Source organism: Odontesthes bonariensis, chromosome 3, assembly GCF_027942865.1.
Source record: "Odontesthes bonariensis isolate fOdoBon6 chromosome 3, fOdoBon6.hap1, whole genome shotgun sequence".
Lineage (NCBI taxonomy): Eukaryota > Metazoa > Chordata > Actinopteri > Atheriniformes > Atherinopsidae > Odontesthes > Odontesthes bonariensis.
In genome coordinates, this window is record NC_134508.1 from 12,629,694 (window position 1) to 12,650,882 (window position 21,189).

The following is a 21,189-nucleotide window of genomic DNA, read 5'->3' on the forward strand; positions in this document are numbered from 1 at the left end:
TTTTTAAAATACATTTAAATATTGTATTGGACTGCCAAAACTGAAGAAAATAGTTATCATTTAATCAAATGGAAATATTTGAGTATCTTTTATGATACCTCATGGATGTTTTCTAAAATCATCCTGGATATATTTGATATCTTTGGGAATTCTAGAATATCCTTAAGAACAGTAAATAGGTTTAGGAGGTAAACAAGATTTAATTAAAAACAACAAGAAGTGTTTAGCTATTCAAAAAGGTTTGAATGTAGTAAAAGTGTTGCATTTTAGATTAAATATTTATGATCTAAGACATATCACTTAATTAGAAATGTTTAAAATGCAGAGATATGAAGAATTCTCAAAACAATTTAAGATAAAATCCAATGATATTTACTCTCACAATGTGGGAAATGAGTCTGCAAAACAAGTTGTGATTTGTCTTGCAAAGAGAAGAGTGCATTGTTACCTTCGGATAGTTACTGCTGTGTTTCTCTCGTACTCCATTTCTGCAAAGTGTGTAGTTGTAGAAGCGGGAGTTTTTCACCAATGCTACCCATTCTTTCCATCCGGGGGGCACATAGGAGCCATTGTACTCATTCAGATACTTTCCAAAAAAGGCTGAGTGAGGAATATGTGAGAAATATGTAAGTCACAATTTATCTGTGAATCTTTCAGCTTAAGTGGCATATTGTAACCCACTTTGGGCAGACTTGGCAGCGCTCACCTGTCCTGTAGCCAGAATTGTTGAGGTGCACAGCAAAGGTGTGCGGCTCATGGTGTGCCTGCCACGAGGGTGAGGAGCAGTTCTCGTTGTTGGTGTAAGTGTGATGGTTGTGCACGTACTTCCCGGTCAGGATAGATGAACGGGACGGGCAGCACATGGGTGTGGTGGAGAAAGCATTGGAAAAATGCGTGCCGCCTTTTTCCATGATGTGCCGCGTTTTGTTCATGGCCTGCATTGAGCCTAAGAGAAAACGTTGGGACAGGGACAGAAAGGGGGGATTTATATGAGAGGATAGAAGGGTAAGTTTCAAAGGCAAACAACTGAAATGAAAGGGATCTGGAGGGATATAAAACAGTTGGAGGGGAGTGTTTGAGCAACACAGAGGCTTAAAAGTGAAAAAATATAAACATGGGGCAAGAGGGGGTAAAATCATTATGGAAATGGTAAGAGAAAAAGAAGGATTGGAGTTAAATGAGGGAATAAATCTTTTTGGTAAAGTGTAACCCATTTGGATTCCTGTGTGCTAAAACCTTTTCAGGCTGATGGTGATTGTTTGGGGAAACAGATGCTTGACCATAAATTCCTGCTTTTCAATGAGTCTTCTCACTGCAATCACATGAGGACAAAGCATGTCACAGAGGCCATTATGCAGCTACTCCAATCCAATATGCTGCTAAAGGACTTAAGAGCGGGTAGGGAGATGGCCACAGTTTGGCAACCAGACAATGAAAGCCATAGGCCGCCCTCATTTCATGCCAGCAACAAAGTTGGCAAAGAAAGCACATGACTTCGAGTGAGCCAGCTCTTATGTTGCCAAGAGGCAGCATTAGGCTGACTTTTCTTTGCAAAATACTGTTAGATACACATGGATAGAACACCCATAACAATGGGTCTTGAAACTAAAGCAAAGACATGCAGATGCACATCGATCACATAGTTAAAGACAGTAAACAGACGAACCATCTTACCCAGTTCTATGTCCTGATCATCAGTGAGAATAAGAATGATATTGGGTCGGATGTTGCGACTTTGGCGGTCCTTCTGCAAACGAGACCTAAGCCGATAACCAGACAGGTAACCAGAGCCTTGGGTCTCAGGAAGGATTCCCACCAGGAGTAGAAAGAGAAGAAGTGGAAGAGGGGGAAGGAGCCCCCCTCCAGCCATGACGCTACCCTGCAGTCACCTCCTCAGCCCTTCATTTACAACACGGGGACTCCGCAGCTCTGTAGCGCTTCCTATGAAACGGGACACAGGAGGGGACGCATGAGAATAAAATATACAACGTAATGCACATACACATGGTCACACGAGACGCACTGAAAAAGAGCAGATGCAAGCCTTGCACAGCCATTACAGGGTGTTCTTCCGTGCAAATGCACCCGTTCGGGCTGAGCTCAGCTCGTTAATCAATCATTAATGATGCATTAGAGTGGTGTCATTGGCTGGTTGTAATGATCTTTGGTGATGAGCACATGGCTGCCAGGCTGGGGCTAATGGGCCTGGGCCCAGGGCCAGCTCAAGACTCACCTCCCCCTGAGAGGGTTTTGTGGATAGAAGGGATGGGGGGCAGTGGGGTTAGCAGGAGAAGTGGGGGGCAGAGGTGAAGGAGAGACGGGATGAGATGTGCAAACTGAAGACAGGGGTCAATGAACAGGGTGACAATGTGATGCGAGACAAGAGCACGAAAGAAAATGCACTGTGTACCAGAAAAATATAGACGTATTAGTGAAAATCAAATCAAACACATCAGTTGAGTCAGGACCATTGTGATGAATTGGATGCATTGATCACCCGTGATTATTAGATTTAAAGTTAATAAAACAAAGCAACCTGTCTTGTAAAGTTTTATTTATTTTGATCTAATGACCTCTAAACATGAGCCAACAGTTTGTGTCTATGAGTCTAATTAACATATCTTTCATTAAGCTGTTCTTTGACATTTATTTATCATTCAATTGATATTTGTGGGCAAAAGGGAATCTTTTAAAAGTCGTGCCTTATTTATGATGACATAGTCAGAAGCGGCACACCGCAGCGACCGATAATCATAAACACAGTTTACACACAGCAGCACGTGAGTGTCCACTGAGATGCTTCACTGGCTCGCAAAGGTGGGGGTTATTTTTATTTTATTTTAATGTTTATTTAACAGGGACGATACATACAGCATTGCCACAAAGAATGAAAAATGCGATGCATACAAGACGTCTAGCTTCAGATAATTTGCAGTCTTTGTCCCTGGTCAGGTTAGAGAAGGATAAAAAATACTGAGCACAATAAGTGCAATAATACAAATACAGTGAAAAATATAGTGAATGGGTACCATGAATAAATGAACACAGATACAAAATTTAGATTAAAAATTATACAAGATAAATATATTAAACATTAATAAAGTGCTGTATTGACAGTGACGAGAAAGAAGTTAATGTTCACATTTCTGCTGCTGCTTAAGCCAATGTTTAGCTTTGACACTAAACATCTTTGGTTCTGTTTGGGATTTGATTTCTGGTGGTAAAGAATTCCATAAGTGTGTACCTTGCACTGAAAGGGATGATTGGCCGAATGTTGTCCTGCGTCTTTGAATTTTACAATTTTGCTTGCTCATGCTTCTTGTTATTGTCCTACAGTTGTCTGACTTACTAAAAATCTGTGACATCGCTTGTGGGGCCAGTCCGTTTACGCATTTAAAAACAACTTTCAAAAAAGAGAATTTGATAAAATTGGAAAATTTGATAAAATTGGAAAAACAATGGTGCCACTTTTGTGGCTTCTGATCTAAAATTTTTAAAGCTTGTTTATGGAGTGAGAATAAAGGTCTAGTTGCTGAGTCAGTGGCCTGGACCCAGGCAGTGATGCAGTAGGACAAATGTGAGAGGACCATAGCATGCAGGTATAAATGAGCTGCCCTAAAAGAAAGACATGACCTGATGAGTCTGAAACAATTCAGACTAGTTTTTACCGTTTTAGACAGCTTCTTTATATGTGCTTCAAACTTAAGTGAAGGATCTAAAGTTACACCTAAGTATTTAAAATCATTTACCACTTCAATTTCTTTACTATCAATAGTGATGTGGAATTTCTCTAAGGCTTTCTTTCTTATTGAGAAGCACATTGACACTGTTTTTTTGTGATTAAATGTTAAGTGATTCCTTTGTAACCATTCTGTTTAAGATATCTGAGGCTTGACAGGGATTCTTTGTTGAAACATAAAACACTGTGTCGTCGGCATACATCTGACATTCAGTGTCTGTGCAGATAGCAGGTAAATCGTTTATGTATAGGCAGAAAAGAATGGGGCCTAAAACTGACCCCTGTGGCAGACCAGTCTTACTGTTCAGAGGAGATGTTTTCACATTCTGTAAACAAACACACTGTTGTCGATATTTCAAATATGAGCTAAGCCAACTAACAGCAAGAGCAGAAAATTTAAATTCATGTCTTAGTTTACTGATAAGTATCTCATGACTTACAGTGTCAAAGGCTTTCTTCAAGTCCAAAAACACTGCTCCAACCACATTCCCGTTGTCAAGGGAACATTTTATTCCCTCTGTGATATGGCACAGTGCCATCTCGGTTGAACATTTTTTACGAAATCCAAACTGTTTAGAATTGTAAAACTGATTGTTTTCAAGATAGTTCATTAATTGATTAGCGATAACCTTCTCAAGTACTTTTGACATTGCTGGGAGAATTGATATTGGTCTATAATTACCGGCATCAGTTAATGCACCAGATTTATAAATTGGGGTAATAATAGCCTTTTTAAAACTTTGTGGAAATTTCCCTTCTTTAATGGACAAGTTTATCAAAGGGAGTAATGGGTTTATCAAGATGGCACTATGTTTTTTCAAAAATAAAACATCGATCCCAAATGTATCTTTTGCCTTTGAGTTGTTTAATTGCATTATAATTTTTTGAATTTTGGTGCGGTCAGTTTCTTCAATGTTAAAGCAGGAAGCCCGACCATTAGCAACGTTGTTTAAGTTTTGTAATTGTTGAAAATTTAAATTAAGTTAATCTGTGTTGAGAGTTTTTTGGAAATTCGATGTAAGTTCATCTACAGATTGTATGAAGTATGTATTTAATTCATTAGCTATTTCCTTGATGTTAGTGGAAATCGTTCCTTTAATACTAAGTTCCTTTATGTCTCTATGATGCTTTGGTTTATGATTTAGGAGTGTATTAATATGTTTCCAAAGATATGAGCTATTCCCATCTTTGTGTGTTTGCATGTATGTGAGTCCACACGGAGTATGTGGCCTGGGCAGCCCGTGTTTGGAAATTACGACAATAACAACAAAACAATGGCAAGCTTTGTTTTTTGGGACTTAAACTCCTCTGCAACAACAACCCTACTGAAATGCCACACAGAAAAAAGATGGAACAAATTAACATGCGACTGTGTCTGGTTTCACACATGCACAAATAATCTTTACCTCTATGCAAATGACGCAAATATAATGTTATAGAGCTCCTCTCTGGTCTAACGTGCTACCCTGATTGTGCTCAGTAAGATTCACCCACACATGTCCTTCACCCTCCTCCACAGTCTTGCTTTGCACAAAATACACACAACTACACGTTAATCCACAATATGTGGAAGAGAACAGGTACATACACATAAAATGTATGACAGCAGCTGTGTTGCTCTGGTTTCCCCCTCCCAGTGCATGTGGTTCTTCTCTGGGGGGAACATATGAGCTCTGACCTGCGACGCTGTGCTGTTTGAAACTGTCCTCGGTCCTTTCTTGTGTTTTCTCTCCCTGTCTGAATTCTGTCTTCATTTCTGGCATCGGATGAAAATAAGGCACCAACAGCAAGGAAATCCACCGTTCAAAAAAAAAAAGAAAAAATAAAAAAGAAAAGAATCTGAAAGAATGCAAATAGTTAATGGTGATGGAACAGACCAGTTCCATCACCATTCTGTGGGGAATGCATCACAAATGGATTCCAGGACATCCATAATGAAGAATAGATTTGTGATGATTGTGATCTCATCCTCTGCCACTGGCTCCACTTTCAGAGTGGCATGTGTATGCTGAAGGTACAGTACTTTCCTTTGATATCTGTTTATCTCTTCGAAAAGCTCGACTGTGCAAAACCATCGAGGAAGACATCAAAGAGCTATACTCTTACTATCTTGTTAGAAAACAATGTGGAGTTTTTATGTTGGTCTATCAGCAGCCAGATATGTAAATTATGTGTTATTGCCATAGTGCCACTGCTGTGGATATTTCCTGATGTTATTCCCATGAAGCCTCCCTCTCCCCCCTGATACCGAGGACTAATTGGATTTTCAGGTTTTCATCAGCTCCGACTGACACATGCAGCTCTTTCTTCCCAGTTTGCTCGCTCCCCACCTCTTTTATCTGCGCTTTTTGTTTATCTCACTGGGTGGCAGATGCTGCGTGTAACTAAAATCAAAAGTAGATGAAACCACAACGTTGAAACAAACTGAAGCCTTTACACCTCGAAGATGTATGGGAATGCAGAAATGGACAACGGTAAGAGAAACAGCAACTCTTAGGAAAAGCTCTCTCTGTCTCCAACAACACGACCAGTGTGATGGTTCGAACTCATTTTCCTGACAAAGCTATGCCCACATCAGCTCTTTGCAGTAAGTGAACTGTGAAACGACAATGCTGATTCAGCTCGATAATTCAAAACGATAGTGGGGAAATTTTTGCCATTTAGACAGAAGCAGAAGACAACATGAGTAAATATATCTCCCAGCAAAACTCATTAAAAGCCAGCGGCCTAGAGAGGAGTTATGTGGGAGTAAGCTAGCAGAATATGAGATCACAGGGAATAAGCCTCTAAAAGCATGTATAGGGAACAAGGATCATTTGAGGTTATACTTATGCCAAGTGATGCCTGGAAGTAAGAACATGGAGGGAAAGCTTTGCTCTTCAGTCATGTGCTTGTAAAGAGGCTCTAAGAGACAGCAGCACTGCATATCCAGATAAAAACTTAATGCCATCCCATACTTTATTGATAAGACTGAATAATAAATGTAGCAACAACGGAGCTGCCCATGTCATAGCATGGGCAGCATGTTAAGACAGTAGCAACTGTGGAGGGAAGAAAACTCACACCGGGTTAACAGACGTATGCCTCTCACTGCCCAGCAAACTACATCTGTACTTAAAGTATCACAGTTCAAGTGAGGTACTACAGACGCTGAGAGAGTAGTTGATAAATCTTCCAGATTTTTTAGAAGCATTATTGTACTTTTTTGCCCATAAATAAAACACCCTGGGCTTTGAAACAGGCATAAAGTCTGATTCATTCAGTCTGCAGTCCCCTGAGAATGCACAAGACACAGACAGAATATGAGAAAAACAGGAAGAAAAAAAAAGAGGTTTATTACATATTAAAGGAGGGCGAGTCATAGCATACTTGCAATTTAATCAACTGTGTCTCATAATGCACATAAAATATGGAGCCAAAAGCCTACAAGCTTGAAGTCACGCTCTTGGTTTCTCTGTCTCAAATGTTCTGAGAGCAAAAAGGATGGAGGGAAAAAAAAAAACTCTAGGTATACAGCCTGGAGAGAACAAAGGCAAAGCGCTTCCACTGCAGATGTATTTTCTCAAAACATGAAAACTAGACTTTGAGCAAGACTTCTGTATGAAGCAGAACAGAATGAAACCACGCAGAAGTGAAGAACTAGGATCCACCATTTCCTGGTATGAGAAAAAAAACAGAAAAATCAAGGAAGTGGCTAGAAAGGTTTAAATGGATGCAGAGCTGAATGAGGCCTGCTGCAACACTATCAAGCCCATCCCTTTGGTCATAATTGAGGCTGGCAGGGCTTTGCTAATGTGTGACTTTGTTCCCACTAGCTTGCCTGGCTCTGAACAGAAAGTCCAAAATCTCCAAGGACCCTTGAATTTACCAACAAAAGTTGGTATTCAGATGCAAATTCTGCAACGGCATACATCTATGTGAGAGTAACTTTCTCTCAGAGGAGCATGTCTCTGTGTGTGTGTGCTGGTGTGTGTTTGTGTGAGTGAATATGTGTCAGTGAAAAGGGGGGTTTGTAATTCTCAATACAGTATGGAATGCTTTTTACATGATAATAAGAAGCCATGGTTTGTTGCCATCTCTCATTTATCATTCTCTGCTTGCAAATCTCTGCTCTGCCACCAGATTCTAGAAGATCAGAATAAGCTGCAAAACTGCTATTTTCTATCTGGGTTGTTAAACTCATATATGAATAATGAAGAATGTTGTCAGACAGTGCAAAATTGATTGTTTGAGTATTGTCACACAGTTGAGAGACTGGTTTCTCTACACACTGCAAAAACAGAATTTTAGTAACACCCGGGGGGATATAAACTTATTACAGTACTGACATATCATCAGCTGAAATGGGAACCTAAGTTTATTTACTAATCTAGCAGATGCAGGGCAATATTAGCATCTTTCAACATTAACATTCATCAGGCCACCAAGCTGGTTTATTAATTTGTGGCCAGTCTAACAAAACAGTAAACCAGAGAAATATAAATACCAATTGTTTCAGAGGATTACACCATGGTTACATTCCAAAACAGAAAGGAACATGTCCACACTTCTGCACTAGCCCACGGGAAGGTGCTGCATCACCAGATTTTATGTAATGGTACCAAATCATCAGATGGAGCGTCAATGTGTGTAAAACAGACATGCCTTTACAGCTGAAAGTATTTATTATTTCAATTTATTTATTAAAATAAAACGACGTAATTTGAAAGACTCGGAGATCTGTTGTTGATGCACTGAAAACTACTGGTCATCAAACCCCGCTTCGCACACAAAAAACTTTTGAAATTTGCGGCATCTGGGGAGCAAGCCGCAGAGAGGAACAAAGATCTACCTTTTCAATGCAAACATGTCAAAAAGACAGTTGAATTTTTTCAAAAAGAAGGAAGAGTTGCATGACGCTTCAAAGCGAGTCAGAAAAGCAAACAAAGGGCAGTTGCAGCGGTCATGCTGACGAGCAAAACCGGCTGCAGCAGGAGACTAGCGCCGCAACCGCTAGCCAACTTCACCGACAGCTAGCCAAGCCAGGGCAAGAGGCCGGTAACCGCGGCAGCAGCAGGTCAGGTTGCCCGCCAGCCTGTGCTGTGCAGCATAGCCTAAAATAATTTTAAATTATTGTCATAATATTTATACCATGGATATTATTTGAAATTAAGGCTTGTAAGTCCCACAGCATTGTCAGTGGGCATTTGTATGTTGTTTTCAGCACCGTTTTCTGCATGCGTTCCGGGACCTGTGCCCGTCTCGTCATCCCTGCGCTGTCATATGTACTTTGCGTTCCGGCACATTGTGATTTACAAATTAAGCACTGATTCTTAGCATAGAAAAACAAGAATAAACTAAAGAAATCAATACTTTAAAGGAAAATAGACAACCACTCATCCAGTGAGAATGTTTCTATAAAAGTATCTTGTTTTTCCCCATTTTTTTTTTTTGGAATACTCCCCTTTGTCTGCTTTTAAACTTTGGGATAAGCTGACATCCTCACTGACATGTTGCTGTTTTATGAGTGAGCACACCTTGCTTTCTGGTATCTTTTTTTCTTTTTGTACCCATCACCTATCTAAAATTGTAACCACAGCTGTTTTTTTCTTTGGAGGGAACACTTTTGCCTTGGTAGGTGCTTTGAGCATATTTGTTGCACTCGGCATCCCAGATAATCTTTTTTAACTCGAAACAAACAGCTCATCAATTTTAAATGGTGGCGTGATGACATCTAAAAATGGTTGCTCCTTTTAAGGGTTTAAAGGTTGGCTGGGTCTGTTCTGACCAAAACTCTTCAATCAAATTCTCCAACAGCTCCGTGGTTGAAAATGTCACCTGCACATTCCAGTGATAAATGTGCCTTGACTTCCCAATAACTAACATTAATAGTGGAGAGTGACAATAGATAATGGGGAGTCTGGTCCCATTCACTGCAAAGATTTAATTTAGATTTCCCTTGGGTTCCGATAAGCTCGGCACTCTTGCAGACATTTTTAGGCGACAGTCAGAACCTGCATAGCAATTTTCAGTTTGAATACACCAGCACAAAAGAGCATTGGTTAGACTTGAAAAGTGAGGATGAGATTTCTGCCGAGTTTAAATGACTCCAGTGTGAAATATTTCTCTCTGCAGATACTGTTTAAAAGGTTTGCCTATAGATGTATTTTTTTTATTCATATATAATATTCTTCTTTTACTTTAATCTTTAATCATTTTGTTGAATAAGACATCATTAATGCAGTGATCGTGTTGCTCTGAGAAGAGTGATGAAGCCGAAGACAACTTTGAGGGTATTTGGTGCATGGCGCCGCAAACCAGGCTTCATAGGTGGCCGGCCTCGTGCTCTTTGGGACAAATGGAAGAAAACTAAATCAGTGAAAACTGATTTTATGAAAAAAAATGCACAAATCATTGGAAACTGTAGAGATGTCACACCAGTGTCCATAGTCTCAGAATAAGAGCTTAAATAATCACTTCTGGGTGTTATTTTGACCTGTTCAAATTTTGGCCATGCACTGTACACAGTGATGTAGCACATGGTATACTCAGATATATGGAATAAACCCACTTTTTATCTCAGCATTAGTGTCAGTATATCAGTTTATATTATATATAAATCCTCTCTGATGCAGCAGTGTGCTGCAAGTCTTTTTTTCCCCAAGAGAGAATAAGGCGAGGCCAGCCCATCTCTGATTTTGATTGGCTGAAGGCGAGAGGTTGCTGCCTGCATAGGATGAGTTAGTTAGGTGTGAGCTTGACGTTTGAGGCACTAATTTCATACTGGTGCCAACTCCCTGAAAAGAAGCTGCAAAACTTGTGTGCGCAAATACTCTTGGCCCACTTTTGGGTCAACTAAATAAGGCAGAGAAGCCTTGCATGTCACTGTTTATCAGAAAGGGTGTTTGTTTCCTGGGCAGATCCCTTAAAAAATGGGTGCACAATGTGAGAGAATACAAACTTTTCCTGCCATGACTGCAACACTGGGTCTAAAACCATTATCTAACTGGTCCTTTTAAGATTCTAGTAGTGCAAAAAGTATCTATGAGGTAGTGTATAAGTGTGGTGTGATTGAAAGTTAGACTGAGAATATGAAATTAATGTGAATAAATAACGTGATCAATTTTGAATGCAAACATACTGCAAAACTGTCCTCAGTATTCATTTTGCTGTCTCGTTAGGGTTAAAAAAGGATTTTACTTTGAAAATCTGGAAGTGTGGGATCTGTTAGGGTTAATCAGAGGTTGAACTTGAGGCTTTTTGTGGATATTTGTGCCTCACCAGTTTGTTAAGTCTGCGCAAACAACCAAAATTAGTGCTGACTTCATAGAAAGTGTGCGCAGAGGTACCCAAATGACTGTCATTATGGTGCGCAGGGACGTTTTGCTGAGGTATTCATCCTGCTTCTCACCAAAATAGTAGTTTCTGGACTTAACATCAGTTCTGTGAGTACATTCATGGACTTTTTTATGAGAGGTTGTGCAAGATGACTTGTCATTATCCACACCCTTGCAGAAATTACATTATTCTCTTTTCCTTTCTCTATTATTCTTTTTTCTCCTACCAAGACGCAACACATTCAACTAACCACGAGGGCTCTTTTTCTTGTTATCATGAATACAACATTTACTTTTCCAATGTGCATGCATGAAACGTGTAAATATGACAAACAACAAGCACTCATATCATACTATAAATGGAACTGCATGCATGCCCACAATCTGTGTTGAAAGTCCACATCAGGACGGGTTTGTGGAAACCATGAGCTGGCTTTTAGAGCTTGACCCACATCTAGAATGGGGGAAAATCATCTTCAGCACTAAAAAAGAAATGGGAGATTTGGGAACAGAGAATATAGGCAGGGTGAGAGAGAAAGAGCAGGTTAGGAAAAGAGAGTCTGTTTGATGGTGTCAGTCCAGACAAAAGGCCCAGTCATGATGTGTTCTCACTGGAGAACAAAGAGCTCTGACAGACTCCCTCAGTGTACTCGGCTGACTATAAATACACACACACACACACACACACACACACACACACACAGAAACCAACAGACACAGAAATACACCCACACTCTGTGTATCAGACTTCAAACTTTCCAACATGGGGACATAAAAGGAGAAAACAACAGTTAAGCTCATTTTCTCTAAAACTGGAGGAAATGAAAAACATCATATTATTAATTATTTTTAAATTAGCAGGAGGCAGGACTAGAAGGACATCACACAGTTACCGTTGATCTATTTTTTACCCTCAAGAAACTAATTAATTGAAGAATTAATAAGAGTGAACTGCAGCCACACATCAAATGACAATGTCAAAACCTGCTACTGTGAGGATGTTTTGTTGATTGAACTCAGTCTTAATCTCGCTCCAGTTTTCACTCTCACACGTCCACTTTGCGCTTCCTTTCCGTTTCCAGCAGCAACCGCACGGTATGTGGGGCTGCCGCGGTGGTCTGCAGGTTTTTTAGAGGGCTTCGACGAAGGGGCACGGCAGGGTCAGGCCTTTTCCCCTCCTCCCCTGCGGTACGCTCCATGAGAGCCCAAAGAGAACACAGAGGTGTTAGAGAAAATACAAACAGAGCCTGAATTGTCACTGACTTGGGTTTAACCCCCCACAGCTCCAACTCTAGGGGTTTAAGATTGACAGATTGAGCCGCTGTCAATAGTGTTCTGTAAATACGTAGCTGTTCTCACTTCAGATGGGCTTATTCTGGAAATGCGCCTGCTTTGCAGTCTACGAGCATCCTTGTTTTTCCTGTCCAATTCAGGTTTGTATGGGAAAGCCATTTGTGATGTGTCCTGAAAGAGCGACACAACCGACAGCTCCTTTGACACAGGGGTTGACAGCTGAAATAAGTGAGCAAGCTGGTGGACAGGACAGCCCGCTGAGTGATGACTGTTTCTTATTGGCACTTATTGACCAGAGTCAAAGCCCCCCTACAGTGTCACATCTCAACTAAATGGATCATAGACACATCAGACAGGACTCACTGTTCCATCGACCTAACTACCTTATTGAGATCCCAGAGCAGCAAACTGACTTCTGTAAGATGCTGCGAAACTGTTAAACCAATCACAAGTTAAACTTTGCTCAGAATGTGATCTGTGAACAACTCTATCACACTAAAGAGGCAGGGGGGTGCTCGCAATATTGCAGCAATTTTTCTAAATAACGTCTGCCTCTCGTTTGCAAGCTGCACACATGTCAGTGAAATTAGATCCTGCTCCACAGGGCTCAAATGTTTTTAGCCATCATCTGTTGTGTTTTAATTACATGACATTTCTCCCCATCATCAAATTAGCACCGGCAATGGGGACTGCTCCTAATGGTACTGACTTAATGATGATTACAGACACTATCGGTTTCAGCTTTCAGTAAACAACTGCTCACTAAATAAATTACAGACAGCTGAGATAAATCAGTACACTGACCAGAAATTGCAGAAGCCATCGGCTCGACAGACTTGAGATTTTTCTTTTTTTTAAATAAACTGAGGAACTTTGGCTCTGGACTAATCACAAAGGCTCTCCATGGCAGGGTGTTACACTGAGTGTATGCAGACTCCTGTGGCCGCAGTGAGAGCCATCTTATCTTGTGTTAAGCATACCCTTGGGACTCGGAGAGGCAACAACTGCCTCTGTACTTCTTTACTCCTCCCTTTCTCTGTCCTTACCCCCCACTTTCAAAAGCTGCCTTTCTCCTGGCCCTTTTGTCAGAGGATTACTGATGGTTTAGAGAGGAACACACTGATCCATCCCTCCCCTATCGGAACCACACAGGAGGTTAAGACTGGGGCACCGAGGGGAGACCACCACACAATGATCTGAATTACAGAGACTTTCTATGTATGACCACTTATATCCCACCCATTTGCTCTACTATGATCACCACACAGGCATATTCAGCGCCTGTGGTTTTCCCAGCAGGAATCTTGAGTTGCATGCCAAATTCCTGATTTTCTGAACCCTAACACGGAGTTCAACTGAATCTGTTTTTCAGGCAAACTCTTTGTCTTTCGTTCTGTTTAAACTCAAACATGTTTGATTGACCTTGCAATAGTCTGCATTGGTAACAGCATACTAACACAGGAAAGGCCCATGGTGAAAAAACGAGCTTCAGGTGAGACTGTGATGCAGTCTAACCGTGCACACACTAAACACACACACAGCCTATCCCTCTGTGGTGTGAGAGAACACAGGCAGTCTGCGCCTCTACAGGTAGGGATCCATCTCTTTGCTTGGTCTCTGGGACAGCTTCCCAGACAGCCCATCTGTCTGTCCTGACCCATGTTTGGGAGCATAGGGAGCCTGAGTGGCCCATGAAGGGGATCTTTGGCATGTCGCCCACTCAGTAAAGACAGCAAAGCCACCAGCAGCTCACCTAACAGCTCTGGAGGTCTCTCTGTGGTGCTACAGTATTGATATTGTATCGGATTGCAAAGGGCTTGGCAGCCATTTAATGAGCGCTCAGATTGATCAGGCAGTAGTGGCTCTCCCTTTACTATGGATGATGCTTATTGGCTGTCCCTGCAGCCCCGACATCCCTCAGACCTGTGTTACACAAACTCACACACATAGGCTAGTTGTTTACAAACATAAGAACATTAAATATTCCTGAATGAAGATTGATATTAAATATTTATGCTACTTTTGAACAAAAATAATTTTGATTTTGCTTTAGGGGATTTTACAGACCACTAAACTAAAGTCATTAAAGGCTTCTTGCGCTTTGGATCCATATACCGCATTTTGTGTCCAGTCAAAGTGCAATCAAGCTAAGCTGCTTGACTGTTAGATTTTCTTGGACAAACTGTGAAATTAAATTGTCTGTTTTTTACCCACAATTAGCTGTGATCATATTATTCCACGACTGAAGCATTTTCTTAAAGTAGTATCATTTGTTTAAATCTGTCACCAAAAGTAGCTTTGAAATACTACCAACAGTGAACTTACAGTCACATTTAAGATCCTTTTGAAAGAAAGATTAAAAAAAAATATTACTTGTGTACATATTGTAATAATAAAATATCTACTTGATCCAATTTTAATCATTATTCTGACAAACTGTATGTCAGAAAAAGTATGCAATGAGCAATTTCACAGAAAAAAAACCCTAAATTTTTTTATCTTGATCAAGCAAATTGAACAACTCATATAAATAAAAACAAAAAGAAGAGACATTTAGAAAATTATTTGAATATTTACTCAGACTTGTGTCTTTAAAAACATACATGTACACCTGACAAACTGACCCACACACCCTCTGTGTGTAATATCTCTTACTTTACTGCTGAAGTTTATTGTGGAGTATAAGGCCCCATCCACACGTAGCCGGGTATCTGCTAAAACGAATATATTTTTCTACGTTTGGACCTGTCATCCACATGAAAACGCATAAAAACGCATCGTAAACGAATGTTTTTAAAAACTCCGGGCAAAGTGAAGATTTTTGAAAACTCCGTTTATGCAGCTGCGTGTAGACAGAGATAACCGGAGTTTTGCGTTTTCGAACGTCACAATATGCGCCAAAACAACAACAAATCTGCTTTAAAGTCTAAAGTGCGACCTTTGTTTACTGAAGAAGCATGGATGTCTTGAGAACTGTGGTGGTTATTATTGTGGAGGCGCTGTTTACTGCCTTGATTTTACACGCCCAAGTCGTACTCCCAGGAATGGCGTGACAATTTCGCATGTCCCGGTGTCCTCACTCCTGTCGCTGTCGGAATTATTACGTCCTCATATCGAGGGGCAGCATGCGATCACCTGTCAGTGTGCTCAAAAAAGTGACGTGCACACTTTATTATTTAGCTGACGAGGGCAAAACAGCAAATGCATTTGGGTTGTCAAGACAGGTGAAAACGCAGATGTTCGGTTATGTGTGGAAGGTGTTTTTTTTCAAAAACGAGGTAATGTGGATATAAATTATTTTATAAACGGAGGGGGGGAAACATTCGGTTTTAAAAATACCCGGCTACGTGTGTACATAGCCTGTGTAGACACATAGGTAGGCAAAGGTCAGTTCAAGAGAGAGTCAAATAGGGAAAGAGATATCTAACCAACTGCCTGTTGAACTTTACCTTTTCATTCCTCCTCTTTATCTTTACCTGTCTCCACAAGCTCGTACCAAGGTCACAGCAGCGTCTCTGGGACTTGACTTTGTCCTATTAGCCCTCCATTAGGCTCATGTCAGAGAGCTAGCCAGCTGTCAACCCCCCTGCGGTTGTGATCGTGACCCCTTCTCAGCCCCTGGACCCCCCCTGGGATCTTCAGCAGGGAAGGAACAGGATGGAGGTAGAAATTAAACCCAGCTCAGTACTCAGAGGAGAGGACATTGTGATTACTTGTCAGCTGAGAGACCACTCCACCGTGCTTGCAATCGGTCACACCGAAATGTGATGTTAAAACCTCCACTACTGAATGCTGGATTATCACAGATGGAAAGGTATGCATTTTGATTAGGCCCAGTTAAAAATAAACTTTCAACACACAGTCAATGGTGTCCTGCTGCTCCCCTTTTGCTGTATTTTTGTCCCTCTCTCATATATTAAAAATGAATGAGCGTGGCCTTGATGAAGTTCATCAACCTTGTGTTGCAATTAGTGCTGTGTCAGAGCACAGTTTCCCTAATAGCATAATTATCCCACCATCAGCCAGCTCTTTGACCACTGCCCCCACACAACTCCAAGCCCCCATCGATCACCTCAAACAGAACATAAAGCACCAGATATAATGTGGAGATGGATCCAGCTTTTCAACCATGAAGGGATTAACAGGCACCTATGCCCATTTACTGTGGATCACATGGAGCATAAAGGTCAAATAGATTCATGAGAAAATGCTGTGGATGCATGTCTGCATTTAATGAACACTATATTGAAGCAAGATTACTGTCACACTCTCCTACATGTGGAGCAACAAAGTACTGAAAGAAAATGGGGAGTAAAGCCTTTTCATGATGGCAATAAAATGGCCAGCAAAGTCATAGTATAAGTAGGTAAGAGAGGGAAAAGAACACTGGAATACCTTAATCAAAGGCCCTTTTTACACAGGGAAAAAAGAAACTTTCACACCCATGCTATCATCTGGCTCTTGAGTGTAATGTGAAAATGTTTGAATTGTCAACATTCAGTCAGATGACTCTGCAGCTGAGGCAGACTTTTATCAGCTCGGCATCAATGGAAACACAACCACCGGATGTACACGTTCATTTTCTCTGAGGATGCTGTAGTGAGGTCAAAAAAAGAAGAAGAAAAAATGGGCATGTGAGATGTCACACTAACCATCTCACGTGGAGGCTCTGAAACTGACAGCAACAACTTGCGGGCAAAAAGAAATGAGTTTGATCGATTTTTCTCTTTCTTTTAAACCCGTTTTTAAAGAAAACTGAAAGCTTATCCACCGTCCAGCTGTGTGGGGCTGATGTCTGAGGTCAACTCAGAAGTAGCAAACTAGCTTGATTAACACAGAGTTGTTATTGTCACAAATTGTTGTTCAACACTGCCTGAAGGATATAATGCAATTCCACCCCTTTATGATACTATATTGACATGCCTGTTCTCTGGATGCTAGACTTGTTCTACCAGGTGAACCAAAGCTTAAAATACTCATTTATTTAAACATGTTTTGGGGTAAAATCAGCAGGAAGGAGAGAAGGATATTGTCTTACTGTTGTTCAGGTCCAATTATTATTCTATTACAGTTTAGGGATTGTAAAACAATACAAGCTATCAAGACTTCAATTTGGATCTTCACCAGCTTTACAGGCTTTTTCACATGGTGGCCAGTGACGGCATACTTCATGTCCTCATGTCTTTTGTGAGCTCCTTTTTAGGCACAGCTGTGATTAAAAGATATCAAAGTGATTATCTTGACAACAGGGATGGTGGACTGGAAAGAGAGGAGGTTATTTTGTGGAGCTCAGATGAATGCTCCTTTCAGAGCCATTGCCCCAGATTGCTTAAGTTAGATGAGTGGTTATGCAAGTGACTGAAGAGTTTTTTTTTTTAAGTGAGCACACACGTACACTTTCGTCACAGCCAGCCGCTTCCTTACAAATAGGGAGCCGACTTCCCAGCAAGCCGATGGGAGCTGACACACAGCAAAAGAAAGAACTGCCACTGTGTCGTTACTTTAAGGCATGGCCGGAGCTCTGAGTGGCCTCACTGTGTGTGGGGCCTCAGGTTGGCACAGTCACAGGGGGCTTTATTGGGGTGCCGTCCTGAGCTTCAGGCAGCATGCCCAATGTTGACAAAGCCTCGTATCGCCTGCTGTCAGCCCATTCTGTGCGCACCCGGCGGAAAGAATCAATTAGGCCTAGCTCACAACAGCGCACTTTAATATTTGACTTTTAATCAGTGGGCAGAGGGCAGGATGGAGCATGGAGCATGGAAGTAAGCTGGCAGTTTCCGTCTTGCTAATGTGGAAAATGAGGCTCAGGAAAATATTCCAGGAGCCCCACAGCATGTGTCACATGCCCCTTATGAGGACCAACCGGAGGGGAAACTGCCACCTACAGAAAGGTGTTCCCTTAAAGCGCTAAGAGAAAATCTCCCTTTGTTACTCACAAGATACCAAATCATCTTATGCAACCTACTGTAAGGAATACTGGAGGAATATCTCATTACTCAGTTCACAAACAAGCAGCGACGACACGCGTAGCTCTGTGCAAAGGACAATGGTTTGAGTCAAAAAAGCTGAACTGAAGAGGTTTTCACTCAGTGGATGAACTGCACTTTTGAAGAGTTTCTCTTGAAGTTTTATCTGGTAGTGCTGAAGCCCCCCCTCTACCAGCAAAAAGATGAGGAAGAAAGTGAGAGGTGAATCTTGTCCTCACAGTGGAGATTTGAAGTGGAAATCAGGCCTCAAACAGAATACTTACAAGAGGCACATCATTCACCTGTATGCTCTTGTGTCACAGACTCAAAAAGAAAAATCAGAGTGCATCTCCTTCAAACCTACATGAAAAGTTCGATAGTCAAGCATATTTCTTCAAAAAACAACTATCACAGCTACGTTGGCAGCCCTTTGTAGAGTTGTTTGTTAATCCAAAAGGAGAACTGATTATATTTTCCCATACTGTTGGTTTTTTCAGGTGGTAATGAGTCAACTCCACACAGCTGTGCACATAAAATGCCCACATGCATTGAGAGCGGCTTTATCTGCTGCCACCCAACTGTTCACAAAGACTCTGATCACAGCAAATGCACCAGCATGTTACAGGATATTTGTAACACTGCAGCTTCTTCAGTAAAGACACAAGGCTCTTTAACAGACCAAAAGCTCACAGGTAGTGGTGAGGAGGAGAGGGGGTGCAAACATTCTGATCTGATCTAATAATTCTGAGCTTTGTAACCACTTCTTAATTCTGGTAGTATCTCCCAAAGCCTCACTCCACCTCCTGCATCTTTCATTTCACTCTCCTTTCTTCTCTTTATTGCCATTTTGGACTCATGGCCAGTGAGGTAGCGTGTGCTGTGACCACACGACACATACAGGTCTCTTTGATCATGACTTCCATTTCAGTGGAGCCAACAATAACCATCCACTCATTTGTGCTGAACAAAGGGCTAACTGGCCTGCTGATTAAATTAAACATTTTTAGACCGACTGAGGCAGAGTGACGAGTACGAGTCTGCTTCAGTGAGGAAGTGAATCTGCAGTAAACAGTGTGTGACTAACTGTATCACATTCTGTTTATTTCCTTTGGGATGTGTACAATCCATTGTCAGAGCAATAATAATCCCGATCTAAAATATTTCTGGTCAGATGGAGGAATGATACCCACAGAGGTGCAAGAAACACATAAATGTAAGATAGATCCTGTGTCTTTTCCTCACTCGGTTTTAGTGATGAAACAGGAGGACATGGCCTTGCATGCACTGGCTAGCCTTTATAATTGAACATGTCTTGAAAAATGATAAACAAGAACAGCAGAAGAAAGAAAGCCTCTATCCACACACTTGTGAAAGCAAGAGCTGAGAGAGGCAATTTCACTTAAAAAAAACAAAGTGAGCACGTGGTGAACAACCTTACCTTCTTCCCTGAACAAGCTGCCTCTGATGTTCTCCTGTCCCTCAGAAATCAGCCTCAGACTGCCAAATTCTGTAAGCAAACAGAATGAATGAATTCTTGGCAGACATGCTGCCTCAATTTAGGAATATTTTAATTATAAAATGTTTGTATTCTGATTCATCGAGGTGTAATCCAAGCTTGTTTTGTCTCTATTCTGCCTACATGTGCAATAGTCCAGATGCCACTAACAGGAACCCCCCCACCCCCCACCCACACACACCCCCACACACAAACACACCTATCTCAGAGATGCTGACACATCTGTTTAAAGCCAAAACAAAGCGGTGAGATCAGGAAAGGGAAGGGACCCAGGAGAGGTGAGTCTGGTCACCTGTGCCTGTCTGTCTGTCCATTTGTGGCAGTAAAAAAAAAAGCTTCAGATCTCTGTCAAGGCTTCTTTGCACTCTGTAGTATATTCCTAGATAACTTAATACCAAACTGACAGAGGCATTTAAAGCCAAGGACACATGAGGAGCAAGAGCTTAAGTTGGTTGACAACAAGACAAAACAGCCGAGACGTAATTTATTTTGACAGGATTTTATGTGGTCAAAGATGACATCCACATAAATGATAAGCATTCAGCAGACACAGCAAGCCGCAAATTGCAAAAGTGATTTACTTTCTTTTTCTCTCACTGAAATAGAGGAATGACAGCTTTAATATAAATAATCAGACAAGAGGAGGAAGAAGGGAGGGGACTGGAACAGGCTGTGGGTGACAAGGCAGTGTGACAAGCGTAGCAACTGCGAGAAAATGCGACACCTGGCCTTGTCCTTGGTGTGAATAAGGGGATGATACATCAAAAAGTGACAGGGCAGAAAGATGGTTATTACCCTGGCAAATAGCAAGAGGTGAGGAAGAGTAGAAAGTGACTATTTTTAGTGGCGAAGTAAAAATACACCAGAGGTTTACTTAATATTCTTTCCAATAAGGAGTGTTATACAAGATATATTCTCCTGTTCTTACAAATTACAAGTACACACAAACAGAGTAACAATATCCATGCATACGTTACTAAAATCATCTTTTTGACTCAGACAGTGTAAATTGAAATGAGTTCTTTGTTTGGGTTGATCCAGATTAAGTTTGACCAAAAGGGTAATTAAGCTGTAGCTGGAGGCCCTGTTTTCTTTGACTGGGTGTATTCACCGAGTTGGAGAGGAGGCTGATTGATGTCAGTGTGCTGGGACCCCTGCCCTGGCTCTATTGATCCTGCATCCCCAGCCCTATCTGTTGCCCAATTAAGAGTTCACTAAGCCACAATTCCTAATCAACACAACCTTCCTGCCAACTTCTCTGCGTTGTATAAACTGCACAATCTCTGTTGCTTTCTCCCTTCTTTTTTGTCCACTACTCCTCCACTCCAGCTGTGCTAAATGTGCTATCACAACGGAACG

The 21,189-nt window shown here is 41.2% G+C and overlaps 1 protein-coding gene across 6 annotated transcripts in view; it reads right to left on the reverse strand.

Annotated features, from left to right (window-relative positions):
- Positions 1-21,189, reverse strand: part of sulf2a (sulfatase 2a) — a 39,011-nt gene that overhangs the window by 10,589 nt on the left and 7,233 nt on the right. For 5 of the 6 annotated variants that reach the window (XM_075460349.1, XM_075460347.1, XM_075460348.1 and 2 more), the window contains exons 2-5: positions 19,753-19,821; positions 1,675-1,941; positions 707-946; positions 449-600 (exon numbers count right to left, since the gene is read on the reverse strand). In XM_075460349.1, the coding sequence (XP_075316464.1) occupies positions 449-600; positions 707-946; positions 1,675-1,870 (588 nt within the window). In that variant the 5' untranslated portion in view covers positions 1,871-1,941; positions 19,753-19,821. The remainder of the gene's footprint in view (positions 1-448; positions 601-706; positions 947-1,674; positions 1,942-19,752; positions 19,822-21,189) is intronic. The other variant, XM_075460346.1, reaches the window with a different exon arrangement.